The 11,677-nt window shown below is 45.7% G+C and overlaps 1 protein-coding gene across 1 annotated transcript; it reads left to right on the forward strand.

The window, feature by feature from the left end:
* Positions 1-602: 602 nt before the first annotated feature.
* Positions 603-6,868, forward strand: ZP4 (zona pellucida glycoprotein 4; the record flags this gene model as incomplete). The annotated part of the gene is made up of 11 exons (XM_080717226.1): positions 603-813; positions 1,065-1,186; positions 1,269-1,371; positions 2,345-2,497; positions 3,062-3,249; positions 3,724-3,821; positions 3,912-4,042; positions 4,221-4,410; positions 4,485-4,635; positions 4,942-5,020; positions 6,765-6,868. The coding sequence occupies 11 exons, from the start codon at positions 603-605 to the stop codon at positions 6,866-6,868; spliced, it is 1,530 nt and encodes a 509-aa protein (XP_080573352.1).
* Between the last annotated feature and the right edge of the window lie 4,809 nt (positions 6,869-11,677).

Raw genomic sequence — 11,677 nt, forward strand, 5'->3', positions numbered from 1 at the left:
ATTTTCTAGAATTTCAAGTTAGATTCCAGCTGGACAGCAACGGCTTTTGAGAGCTTAGGACCAGAGGGGAGGGACGCAGGCCCTCAGTGGCACCAACCCTTGCCTGACAGTGGGGCTGAGCCTGGGCTTTCTGGCCAAGCACTCCGCCAGACCTTTGATACACAGTCTCTTACCTAATCCTCAGCACACCACTGCCAGGAGATATTACTCTCATTTTACCAAAGTGAAAAACCAAGCTTCGAAGCAGTAGGGACTCACCTGGGTCCTGTCATTGGTAGATGGCAGAGCTAGGCTTCAAACTCACATGTGCAAATTCTAGAAGGAGGCCTCCGAAGTCTCCCTCTTCGACCTGGTGGAGTAAGAGCTTCCTGGAGCAAGGCAGAGGCAGCCTCGTTCAACAAGAAGGAGCTACGTTTTCCCTGTAGCATTTAATATGGTTCAGCCACAGATTGTTTTACCAGAGTGAGAGAGGCTGGAAGAATTATCCTTCCCAGCGGCACTCCACCTGCATGCTATGAAGACGCACACCTGATGCCACGCTACTTCTGCATAAATAAAAAGCCCTCTGACCTGGGCATGCGCCGGCTCTCGGGAACGGAAGAATGGAGTTTGCAGCCAGCGAGACTCCTGGTGGTACCATGTGGCTGTCGCGGCACATCTTGCTCTGTTTTCTGTTGACTTTTCCTTCTCATGGCCAGCCTGTAACCGAGGCGCCAGGAGGTCCCGGTGAACTCCACTGTGGACTTCGGGGTTTTCAGTTCACTGTAGACCTTTCCGGCCAGAAGGCAGTGACTCCTGTCCTAACAGCCTGGGGTAAGCATGTCTTCTCTGCTGCCTAGAGTTCCTCTCCAGCTTCCTCTGTAGCTGTTTTTCCTCCTCTCGAGACCCTTGTAGCTCCTGTTTGCAGAAAATGTGGTATAAGATAGACCAATTTCCAAAGCTCACCACCCAGGGGTTCCTCTAGGACAGAAGCCCCCTGGAGTCCAGTGGCAGGGCAGCTATCCTTCCCCAGAACTGGTGACCAGATGACTGACCACTTGGCCCTTCACCTTCCCTTTCCTCAGACAAGCGAGGGCTGCCACACAGGCTGCGGAAAGACGCCGGCTGTGGCACCTGGGTGCAGACTGGTTCCAACAGTTCGGTGGTGCTGGAGGCAACCTACAGCGGCTGCTATGTCACTGAGTGGGTGAGTAGGACAGAGCAGTCGGGGGCACTGAGACCCCCTCCTCCCACTAGATAGGCTGATCTCACAGGGCCTGTCTCTCCAGGGCCCGCACTATGTCATGCCAGTTGGAGTGGAAGGGACAGATGTAGCTGGACACAAGACGGTCATGAAGAGGAGCCTGCTCAAATGTCCTGTGAAACTTCCAGGTAATGGCTGGAAATGAGCCTGAGCAGAGAAGGGCTGCTTGGAAGGGGCCTGGGTCTGTCCTACTGCCCCTGTGCCCTGACACCTGATGCTCATGAAGCATCTGCTAAACGTGCTCCCCATCTTGAACACTCTTCAAGATAACTGCCAGCCGATGGCTCCTCACTGCCTGGGTGCTGTAGTAGCTGCTGAGCGTTCTCCCCAGATCCCAAACTGCTACTATGAGCACCCTTACAGTTCCCAACAGTGAGCCCACTCCAGGCTCTGTCACTGTGACCTGGGAGTAGCAGAGCTCAAATTCCACCAAGATCAGCTCAAGCCCAGGGGTCCTTCATCCTTGGCTAGGGCAAGAAAAGACACAAAAGCAGGGATGGGGATTTGGCAAACACCCTGGAGAAGGCATATCTGCCCTGAGCCTAAAATGCTCATTTCCTGTCTCCACCTGGGGCTACTTGTTCACTTAACTGGGGAATTAGTAGGAGGTGTCCCATATTTAACCTCGGAAGATGTTGCCTGGTTCCTAAGAGCCCTACCACTCAGTCAGAATAAATGGAAGTAGAATTCCCTTGTCCTTCTCCTATCACCTTGTCCCTTCAGTCTGGATTGGCGAAACCCATGAAGTGAAGAGTCCCTGGCCACTACCTCCCAGACCAACCAGACCAGACCTGCGTTTCAAGAGGTCCTCAGGTAACTTGCACTTTGAATGGGAAGGACAAGAGGGCTCCTAGTTGGAAGGGGCAAGGAGCCCCCTGCTCAGGGTCCCAACAAGGATGCATTCAGAGGACTCTTAGAAGGTGGCTTCTTAAGACCTAACCTCTGAGCACTAATCTCCTGCATGATGTTTCAGGGCTGGGTCTATTGCCATGGTCTGTAGATCTGGGAGGTCAGTGCTCAGGCTTTGACCTCAAAGGCTTTGATCTTAAAGCTAGCCTGTTGACTGATCAGAGCTTCTCTTTTCTATCTACCCAACCCCAGACACCCCGCAGGCTCACCTGTGTGGCTCAGTACCGGTGCAGGACAGGCTGCCCTGTGCAGCTTCACCCGTCTCTCAAGGAGACTGTGAGGCACTAGGCTGCTGCTTCAGCTCTGGAGAGGAAGGGGCAAGCTCCTGTTTCTATGGAAACATGGGTAAGTGAGTGGCTGGCCCTGTCTCCTGTGCCAACCCAAGCAAATCGCTGCTACTTCCTTTGAATGCCAGTGGAGGGGTGTGAGAGGGGAAGCCCTAAATACAGTAGCTTGACTTACAAGCAACTTCTAGAGGGCTCAGACCCTACGTAATGGCTTCCTCTGCTATTCTCTCAGAAGCCAAACTTGACAACACTTGGTTACCTCAGGAAATTGAGTCTCTGCCAAGAACTTCCTATTCGATGAAAGATAGTCTTCCCAAGGATTTTCCACTTTAGTAATAGAGTATGAGATTGTGTTCAGAGATTTGTTACAAGAACATGGCTTTCTATGGGCCCCAAATTTAGGTTTCAAAGTTTTCTAATATAACCCCCCACCCCATAAGCATTGATATGCCACATGGTGAGATCTGAGAAGACAAGGCAGGTGCCACTCTCCCCATATTACAAATCAAGCTAAAGCTCTTACGTGAGAAGTGAGGCTCATTCTAAGTCACGGGTAGGCTTCCGTGGGACTGGCTCAATCCCAGAGCAGTGGCATGACCTCACAGCTGCTCTGGTGTTCCAGTGACCTCGCATTGTACCCGAGAGGGCCAATTTTCCATCGCTGTTTCCCGGAATGTGACCTCGCCCCCACTGCGCCTGGATTCTGTGCACCTGGTTTTCAGAAACGATAGCGAGTGTGCCCCTGTGATGGCTACTGATGCCTTCGTTCTGTTCCGGTTTCCATTTACCTCCTGTGGGACCATGAGACGGGTGAGAAGTTCTGCCCTAGGGCTTTGTTCCAGCTCTGGAGGCCTGGGAAAATAATGTCCCAAAAGAGTATAGGAGGAGAGCTACAATATTCTGGCCGGTGGATTGCCCTGACGCCTGTATGGTGTTTAGGACAGTCTGTAGAGTCAAAAGAATGCTTTATCTTGGAGAAAGTTTAAGCCCATGGGCACTTAGATTAGATCATTACAGCTGTGATCTTCTGACCCTTTAAGCTGCAGAAAGCAGTTTCCTCACTTCCCTGGGAAGCAGCAGGGCTGTGGGGAATCTGTCTGATGTGAGCACCCCCAGCCCCTCCGGAAAGAACAAATCCCTTCCTCCCTGGTCATTGAGTGTGAGGAGCTCCTGCCTCTGAGGCAGGAGGTGCCCTGCAATGGGAAGTGGGACTGAGAACAGGCCAAGTGATGTAGAAGACAGAGCATCCGGCCAGCAGGAATGAGACCTCTCACCCGTCCTTAGATCACTGGAGACCAAGCCGTGTATGAAAATGAGCTTGTTGCCGCTAGGGATGTGAGAGCAGGGGACCGTGGCTCCATCACTCGTGATGTTATCTTCAGGTAAGGTCTTAGTTAACCCAGCCCAGGCCAGAAAGGAGGTATGGCTAGCCTACCTAAGCTGGCTCGCTAAGCTCTCTTGCTTTTCTGCAGGCTCCGGGTCAGCTGCCGCTTCTCTATGAACAGCAACTCCTTCCCAGTTAATATCCGGGTCTTTACTCTTCCGCCACCCCTTCCAAAGACCCAGCTTGGACCCCTCTCTCTGGCACTTCAGATTGCCAAGGGTAAGACCCTCTTGCCTGGAAAAATTGTCTGCAGTCGGCTACATTCAACATGGTCGTGACCATGAAGCTTCTAACTGGGTAGCGAGACACGGGCATCAGTGTCTACTGAGGTGATAAACTATCTCAAGCTGCTTTAAAGATCTTCACCACTCCAACTCCCCGTTTTGTCTTTGTTCAGACAAAAGCTATGGCTCCTACTATGCTGTTGGTGACTACCCGGTGGTGAAGTTACTCCAGGATCCTATTTATGTAGAAGTCTCCATTGCTCACAGAACAGACCCCTTACTGGGACTCCTCCTGCAGCAGTGCTGGGCCACGCCCAACCCCGACCCCCAAAGCCAGCCACAGTGGCCCATACTGGAGAAGGGGTAAGCCATGCCTTTGTGTATCCCTACGCAAACCTCAAAGGTCCCAGTCCTGATTGTTACATCTCCTGGCTTAGATGCCCCTACGCTGGAGACAACTATCAGACCCAGCTGATACCCATCCAGAACGCCTCGAACCTGCCTTTTCCCTCTCACCACCAGCGCTTTGGCATTTCTACCTTCAGCTTTGTGGACTCTGCAGAGCCATGGCAAGCTCTCAGGGGACAGGTACGATGCTTCCTTAAGTGGCCCTAGAAGGATTCAGACATCCTCACCTTGGGGCTCTACCCCATCCTTCTAGTCCTCAATCGATGCTTCAACACTTCGCTGCAGCTGCTGGTCCTTCCTCTGAGTGGCCCTGCCTACCAGTGATGGGAGCAGTGCCTGCCATTGAGGCCCAAGTTCTTTACATTTTTTGTGATAATCTTGGGAATGTGAAGATGTTCTATTTTCTCCACTCATCCATCCAAAAAGTGGTAGAACAGGGTGGGAGACACGGTGATTCAACATGACCCAAGTTGTATTGGTCCCTAGGTGTACCTGCATTGCAGCGTGTCCATTTGCCAGCCTGCTGGGACACTATCCTGTATGGTGACCTGTCCTGGGGCCAGTCGTGAGTATCCAAGCTGTCTATGCTAGAGGACAGACGTCAGTGGATCTTGGGTCTTTCTTCTAATCATTTTTAGCCTCTAGCCAAGTGACTTAAACTGAGAATTTATCTTAGTAATGAAACTTCTCTAATACCATGATACACTAGAACAAAGAAAACTGGCCTTCTAGACTTTCAGGCCTTTTAAAATACAAGCTATAAATACTCAAATTGTTCAACCTCAGCAATTTCCCTCAAACTTCAAAATTTATATGGGAAATGTTAATCCATGAGCCAAATATCTTATGGTCTACATCTACCTCTGGCTAATCCACAGATGTAAATGTCTATAGTCTCCTGAAGGCAGGTTGGGCAACGTGTTCTAAAGATCTCAAGATGGAATGTCATGATGGACTGAGTATTCTCTCCTAGATTGGGCCAGTGCTTCTGTAGTGTTCCTGTACTTTCATCTGGTTCACAAACTCATACCTGCCCTCCTTGAATTGGGAAGCTTGGACCATTGAATTAAAAAAAAAGGCTTTAAGCTTTTTACTTTTAGCATGCAGAAAACAAGTCAGTCATTAAATGATAGTTATTAGCTGGGTGTGGTGGTGCACACTTGTAATCCCAGTATTTGAGAGGCTGAAACAAGAGGATTACAGTTTACAGCCAGCCTCAGCTACTTAGGCCCTTCACAATTTAGTGTGAGACCCTGTTTCAAAAAAAAAAAAATAGGGCTAGGGGTGTGGCTTTGTGGTAAAATGCCCCTGGGTTTAATCCCCAGTACAACAAAAAAAATTAGTTACTATAAAAGACATTTTAAAAGTTACACATATTTTCTGCTTTTCTGGGGTCAGAAATGGTACTGGGGATTGAACCAAGAAGCATTATACCATCAAGCTACACACCCAGCCCAATTTTATTTATTTGGAAACAGTCTTACTAGGTTCTTTAAAGAGTCTAACTACTTGTTGAGGATGTCTCTGAACCTAATACCCTTCTGTTCCACTCTCCAAAGTGGTATCTGGGGTGACAGGCATGCACTACCATGCCCAGCTATTATCTGCACTTCTAAAGAACTAAACAGCATTACATTAACTTTTTCAACTGAGTAGACTTAAGAGTTTGTTCTTCCTGTTTTAACCATTGGATACTCTTCCTAGTGGTAAGACACTGAGTTATCAACGTGGTAGTGCCAGAGCACCTCTTTTTAGACAAGGATGGTAGTGTGAAATACCTAATAAAACTTCTATGCTTTAGTTCTGGTGAAACAGGTAATAGCACTGGATACTCAGCCTCAGACTTAAATAAGTTTGTATTAACACACTAATATGAGGCTTCATAAGGCACAGAATAGAACTTTATGTATTAGGGCACTAGGCTTTGTACTATAACAATCCCTACCTACTCCTGATTTATATGTGCAAAAATAAAATTCCACCAAATGACTAGTTCTCATTTCTCCAACAGGAAAAAAGAAACCTAACTTCTATATTCAAAACGGTACTGCCAGCATTTCTAGCCAGGGCCCCATGATTCTACTCCAAGCCTCTGAAGACCCTTCAGAAAATCCCCCTAAATATTCAAGTGAGTACACAGAAATATAACCAGCTTCCTGAGCCAACAGTCAAGGCAAAGCTGCTTCCTCACCCTTGTCTTTTACTGATTATCATGACGACTTCCTGGTGAAGGGGACCATTGGTGTTTGTGAGGATCTAGAACCACCTGGTTGTCTCCAGCATACACTAACAGATCTTTCCATCCCTAGGTTTGCCCGTGGATTCCAAAGCTCTGTGGGTGGCAGGCCTTTCTGGAAGCTTTATCCTTGGAGCCCTGTTGGTATCCTGCTTGGCTATCAAAAAACAAAGATGAGTTACTGAGACCAAACTTGTCAATAAAATCAGTCTATACTTGGATAATGTGTCAAGTTTTTCATTTGAAAGGTAAAAAATTAGCCTAGAATTAGCGAGCCTGCTCATGGTGTCTCACCTTCCCAGCTAGTGATGGTGTTCCACTTGTAAGAAAAATGAAAACCAAAACAGTGCTTTCTTTTGCCCTTATGCATAGTCCTATGTTTCTGAGTTGTAGTTAATAAGAAATATATGCAAGAAATAGCTTTTAGGCAACAAGCTTTCATATGCAAGAACTAAATAGTTTAAACTCAAGAAAGGGGCTACAAAACAAAACTGTCATTAGATAAAAGCAACCCAACCAGGTACGGCTAGTCCTGTATCTTCCGGAACCTCCTGGTTCTGTACTTCAGCATGTGTAAGGATCATAAGAGAGCTGCTGAAAGTGATTCATTGCTCCCCGTCCAGAATTTGATTTTGTATGTCCACACTAAGTTATAAACTTGGATCTTTTTTTTTTTCTTTTTTCTTAACTGAGGATGGAATTCAGGGCATTCTATCTCTGAGCTACACCCCAGCCCTATTTTTTTATTTTTATTTTGAAACAGGCTCTCACTGAGTTGCCAAAGGCTTCACTAAGCAGCTGTCCGTGAACACAGATCCTCCTGTCTCAGCCTCCCAGGTGCTGGGATTACAAGCGTGCACCACCATACCCGGCTCCTGTCAACTCTAACCATGTCAGGGTATTTCTGATGTTCCTAATCTGAGTATCAGACGTAAACAAGTATCTTGAATGGTGATTTAAATGATGTACCAGATCATTGCCTGGGAACTAGCCACTGAGATGGCTTGGGCAGGAGAAGTGTAATTTTAAGCCAGGACTGAAAAAGATTTATTTTGGCAGTCCGAATGCCAATAGGTAAACAGGTATACAGGTGTACAAGCATAGACTTCTTAAAGTTGTCCTACTTTGAAGAACTTTCTAGCAACTAATGCTATTGACCATACTTGGGGGGGGGGGCACTCTCTACTCTTCTCATGGTGAGGCTTGAAAAATAATTCTAGTTACTTTCCCAATTCCCTTTCTCCTAGGAATAATTTCTAAGTTTATTTTTACCAAGTCAAAGGTGGGCCTCCTGGCTCTTCAACAGCTGTTTATAGACAAGTCAACCTCACTCAAACTACCTCTAAGCAGGGCAGGGATACCGCATGCTCTACAGGTAACGGCAACTCCGCTTAGTGCCCAGTGGCCTATGTACTCAGGCCTTGTGAAAATCTGGGACCTGGGTTCTCACCCCATTGTCTAAAATTTAGGATAGAAAGAGTAAACTTGCCCAGTGCCATGGGGAAGCTCAAGGAAGGGCTGGGCTGGAAACTGAATTTGAGTGTAACTCCAGAACTTGTGTTCTTAATTCCACAATGCTCAGAAAATACTCTGCTCTGAATGGAGACCAGTTTCCCACAGAAGGCACAAATTTTACTGGATAAAGGACCTTTTCAGGCTCTCTGCTTGATGCTTGGAGATGTGGCTCTTCTAGGCGAGAAAGCCTGTGGCTATTGATAACCTTCGGTGCTGTAGGCTGAGGCCCCTAGAGGGGAACAGCAATGGCCTTTGATGGAGATATCAGGCGTTAGCTTGGCTACTCTGCTACTGTATTTCAACCTAGCAATCACAGTAGAAATATATATAATACATCAAACTTCAATATAACAAACTTGCTTTTTAATGTCTTCACATTCAATCTTTGAAAACTATAGATTCAGAGCAAGTTTTAACTTGCATTGCAAACATTAATTGCTAATACCATATACTTCTCAATATTAGATTGAATTTGTTTTTTCAACATCTCCCACATATATCCAACTACATTTTCCAAGAACTGAATAGTGTCTTTAAGTTAGCTAGAACTAAGCTTATAAACTTTATCTGTAGACTAAAATAATTTTTCCTTCCTTCTTCCTTTTATTTTAGTGATACAGGGGATTGATCCTGAGCCATTCTATCTCTGAGCTAAACCTCTAGCCTTACTTCATTTTTTTTGTTTGTTTGTTTGTTTTGAAACAGGGCCTCACTGGATTGCAAAGACTCAAAGTTGCTGAGACTGGTCTCAAACTTGAAATCCTTATGTCTCAGCCTCCCAAGTACTGGGTTTAAAAGTATGCACCCTCATGCTCAGCCCATAAATTCTTATCTTACTGTAATTAATGGAGAGAAAGAAGTCCTTTTGCAGAGAAATATATTTTTTTACAATGCACCTCAGAATCAAGAAGCTGCTTGCCAAAATTATGTAATTAGGAGTTGAATCACTATTCTAAAGGAAAATATCACCTGGGATCATAAACTTAGAGTTTATTTCGTTGGATCTTTCTTGGACAAAATTCTTTTTTGTACCAAGAACTAAGAATAAAGTATTATAACAGCTAATAAAGATAGGACAGGAACAAGAAGAAACCAGGAACAGAAACCAGTATCCCAAGGACATTCAGGAGGGAGCCTAGACATCATCCTCCTGCCACCCCATAATCACCCATAATATGCAGACAGAAGGCTACCTAAATACTGTTGGCAACGCATTTAATTTCTGTGGCTTCAACTTTGTCACCTCTGAGTTAGAAGATCATAGATTACTTCTAGCTTTCTGACTCTAGATTTTTGGCTCTGAAAATGTTCAGTTTATTCCGTTGTTTTCCATCGTTGGATTCATGGCTGCTGCCCCTGACTTCTTGCTCAAAGTGTTCGTGCTCTGAGATGAAAGGTTTATTTTTTTCTCACACCACCACACGTTTCTGCCTTAAAGGGCTAAAGCCCAGCTGCTGTTTAGCACAAGTCAGAGCAAGTCTGACTACAACATCTGCAAGCTGGAGGGAGCAGAAATTAGGCTTCAGGGCCATTTATTAAACTCTTCTCTTCCCACTTCTCTTTGCCACAGGGAAATAAACCACCTTCCCTAACACCTCACATACTGGATCAAGTGACAAGTGGCCCATTATAGTTAGGTCTAGAATGTCCTCTGAAGAGATCATAAATTGGTGTTCAGACTTTATATAATTGAGTCATAAGAGTTGTAATTACATCGGAAGGTAAATTCCACTGTGATGGGTTTACTTGGGTGGTAACCTAGGACAGTGGATGTGACTATAAAAGGTGGGTCCGTAGTAGTGTAATCTTAGGAACTATGCTTTTGTCTTGGAATCTCTTTGCTTGCTGACTCGCTTGGCTTCCAGGCTTCATGATGTGAGAGGCACAGCCCATTTGCTTGCTCTCTTTCTAACACCACCATGCTCTGGAATCCAAAGACCTCAGCCATACATGGACTGAACCTGGAATCCAAGAAACGGTGAGCAAATAAATCTTCCTCTAAGTTGTGTGGTAGGGTCTTTTGGATTATAGCAGACTGTTGACCTAGACATGGCCCCATCAAATGAAGTTTCTTATTTCAAGTAACCATAAGCTACATTTAAATACAAACACTTAGGAACACAATGGAAAGTGTTCCTAACCCTGCTTTTAAAAATACTAATTGGCAAGAGGGGGGAGGGAATGGGGTGGGAATTGGGGAAGAGCTAAATAAGTCATGTGTGCATGTATGCCTCCAGCACTTTGTACCCCATAAAGATGTATGACTACAATACGCCAATAGAAAAATAAAAAATACTAAACCTGGCCATGGTAGCACATCCTTGTAATCCCAGCATTTGGGAGGCTGAGACAGAAGGATCACAGTTTGTGGACAGCCTCAGCCACTTAGGCCCTTTGCAACTCAGTGAGACCCTGTTTCAAAATAAAGAACAGAAAAAAATAGGGCTGAGGGTGTAGCTCAGAGATAGAATGCCCCTGGGGTCCATCCCCAGTACCACAAAAATAATAAAAATAATAATAAATAAATAATATAAAAATAAAAATAAAAATAAAAATGATAAATAATAAAAGCTTTTCTAAAAAATTCTAATTGGCATGGCCAATTTTTTTAATTCAAATTATATAGCAAAGAACAAAGGAAAAAAATTCTCATTCCCTACACCCTTCCATCTCCCTTAGGAAACTTGTCCCCAAGTTCTCCTGTGCCAGTTTAGCCACCAGCCCTCTCTGTGCATCCTTTGGTTTAAACGAAAGAGGCATCTCTGCCCATGCTCCCTGAACAGTGCTTACGGTTGCTTTGCTCTGTCTTGGTTCCTGTGTCTTGTCCAAAAGGCCTGTGGCCCCATGGTGGTTAAGGATGACGAGTTTGCCCTTCAAAAGTCCCAGCAGTATCTTTTCTCTTTGTGTCTTCTCACAGGGCCTGATAGAGTGCTCTTTATACAGGAAAATTTATTTTTACAAGATGACTTTGATTTGAGGGGATTTGGTGGAAAGGGGGTGGCATTCATGGGCTTTTTATTGCTGAACCCCCTAAAGTAAACACCAGAGGAGGGGAAGAATGAGCCCATGGAGCGCAGGCCTTAATGCACCTGTGTCCTGCTCTGCCTTTGGCTCCAGGCTCTTGACAACAGTCAGCACGCTCTCTTCCTCCTCTCCTTCAAACAGTCTCTACCTGCAGGCTTGCTGTTCCTGGCAAAAGGCTGCAGAGAGGTGATGGGAAGGTGCTTATAAATAAGTCCATTCATCACAAGTGCAAGGAAGCAGTTCCCTGTCAAAGTCACATTTAAATTCCATGAGTCAAGCTTTTTGGCAATTACCATGCAGACGATCTTAACACAATCTCTTGGAGTGACTTCCATGAGATGACCCCCAAATCCTGAGACACCTCTGGGACGACTTGGCACCCTCAGTTTGTGGCCAATCAACGTGATATTCAGTGTTTCCTATGAATAAGCTCTCTCTCATTTCACC

The sequence above is a fragment of the Muscardinus avellanarius genome (genome assembly GCF_963383645.1).
Source record: "Muscardinus avellanarius genome assembly, chromosome: 20".
In the NCBI taxonomy this organism is placed as follows: Eukaryota; Metazoa; Chordata; class Mammalia; order Rodentia; family Gliridae; genus Muscardinus; species Muscardinus avellanarius.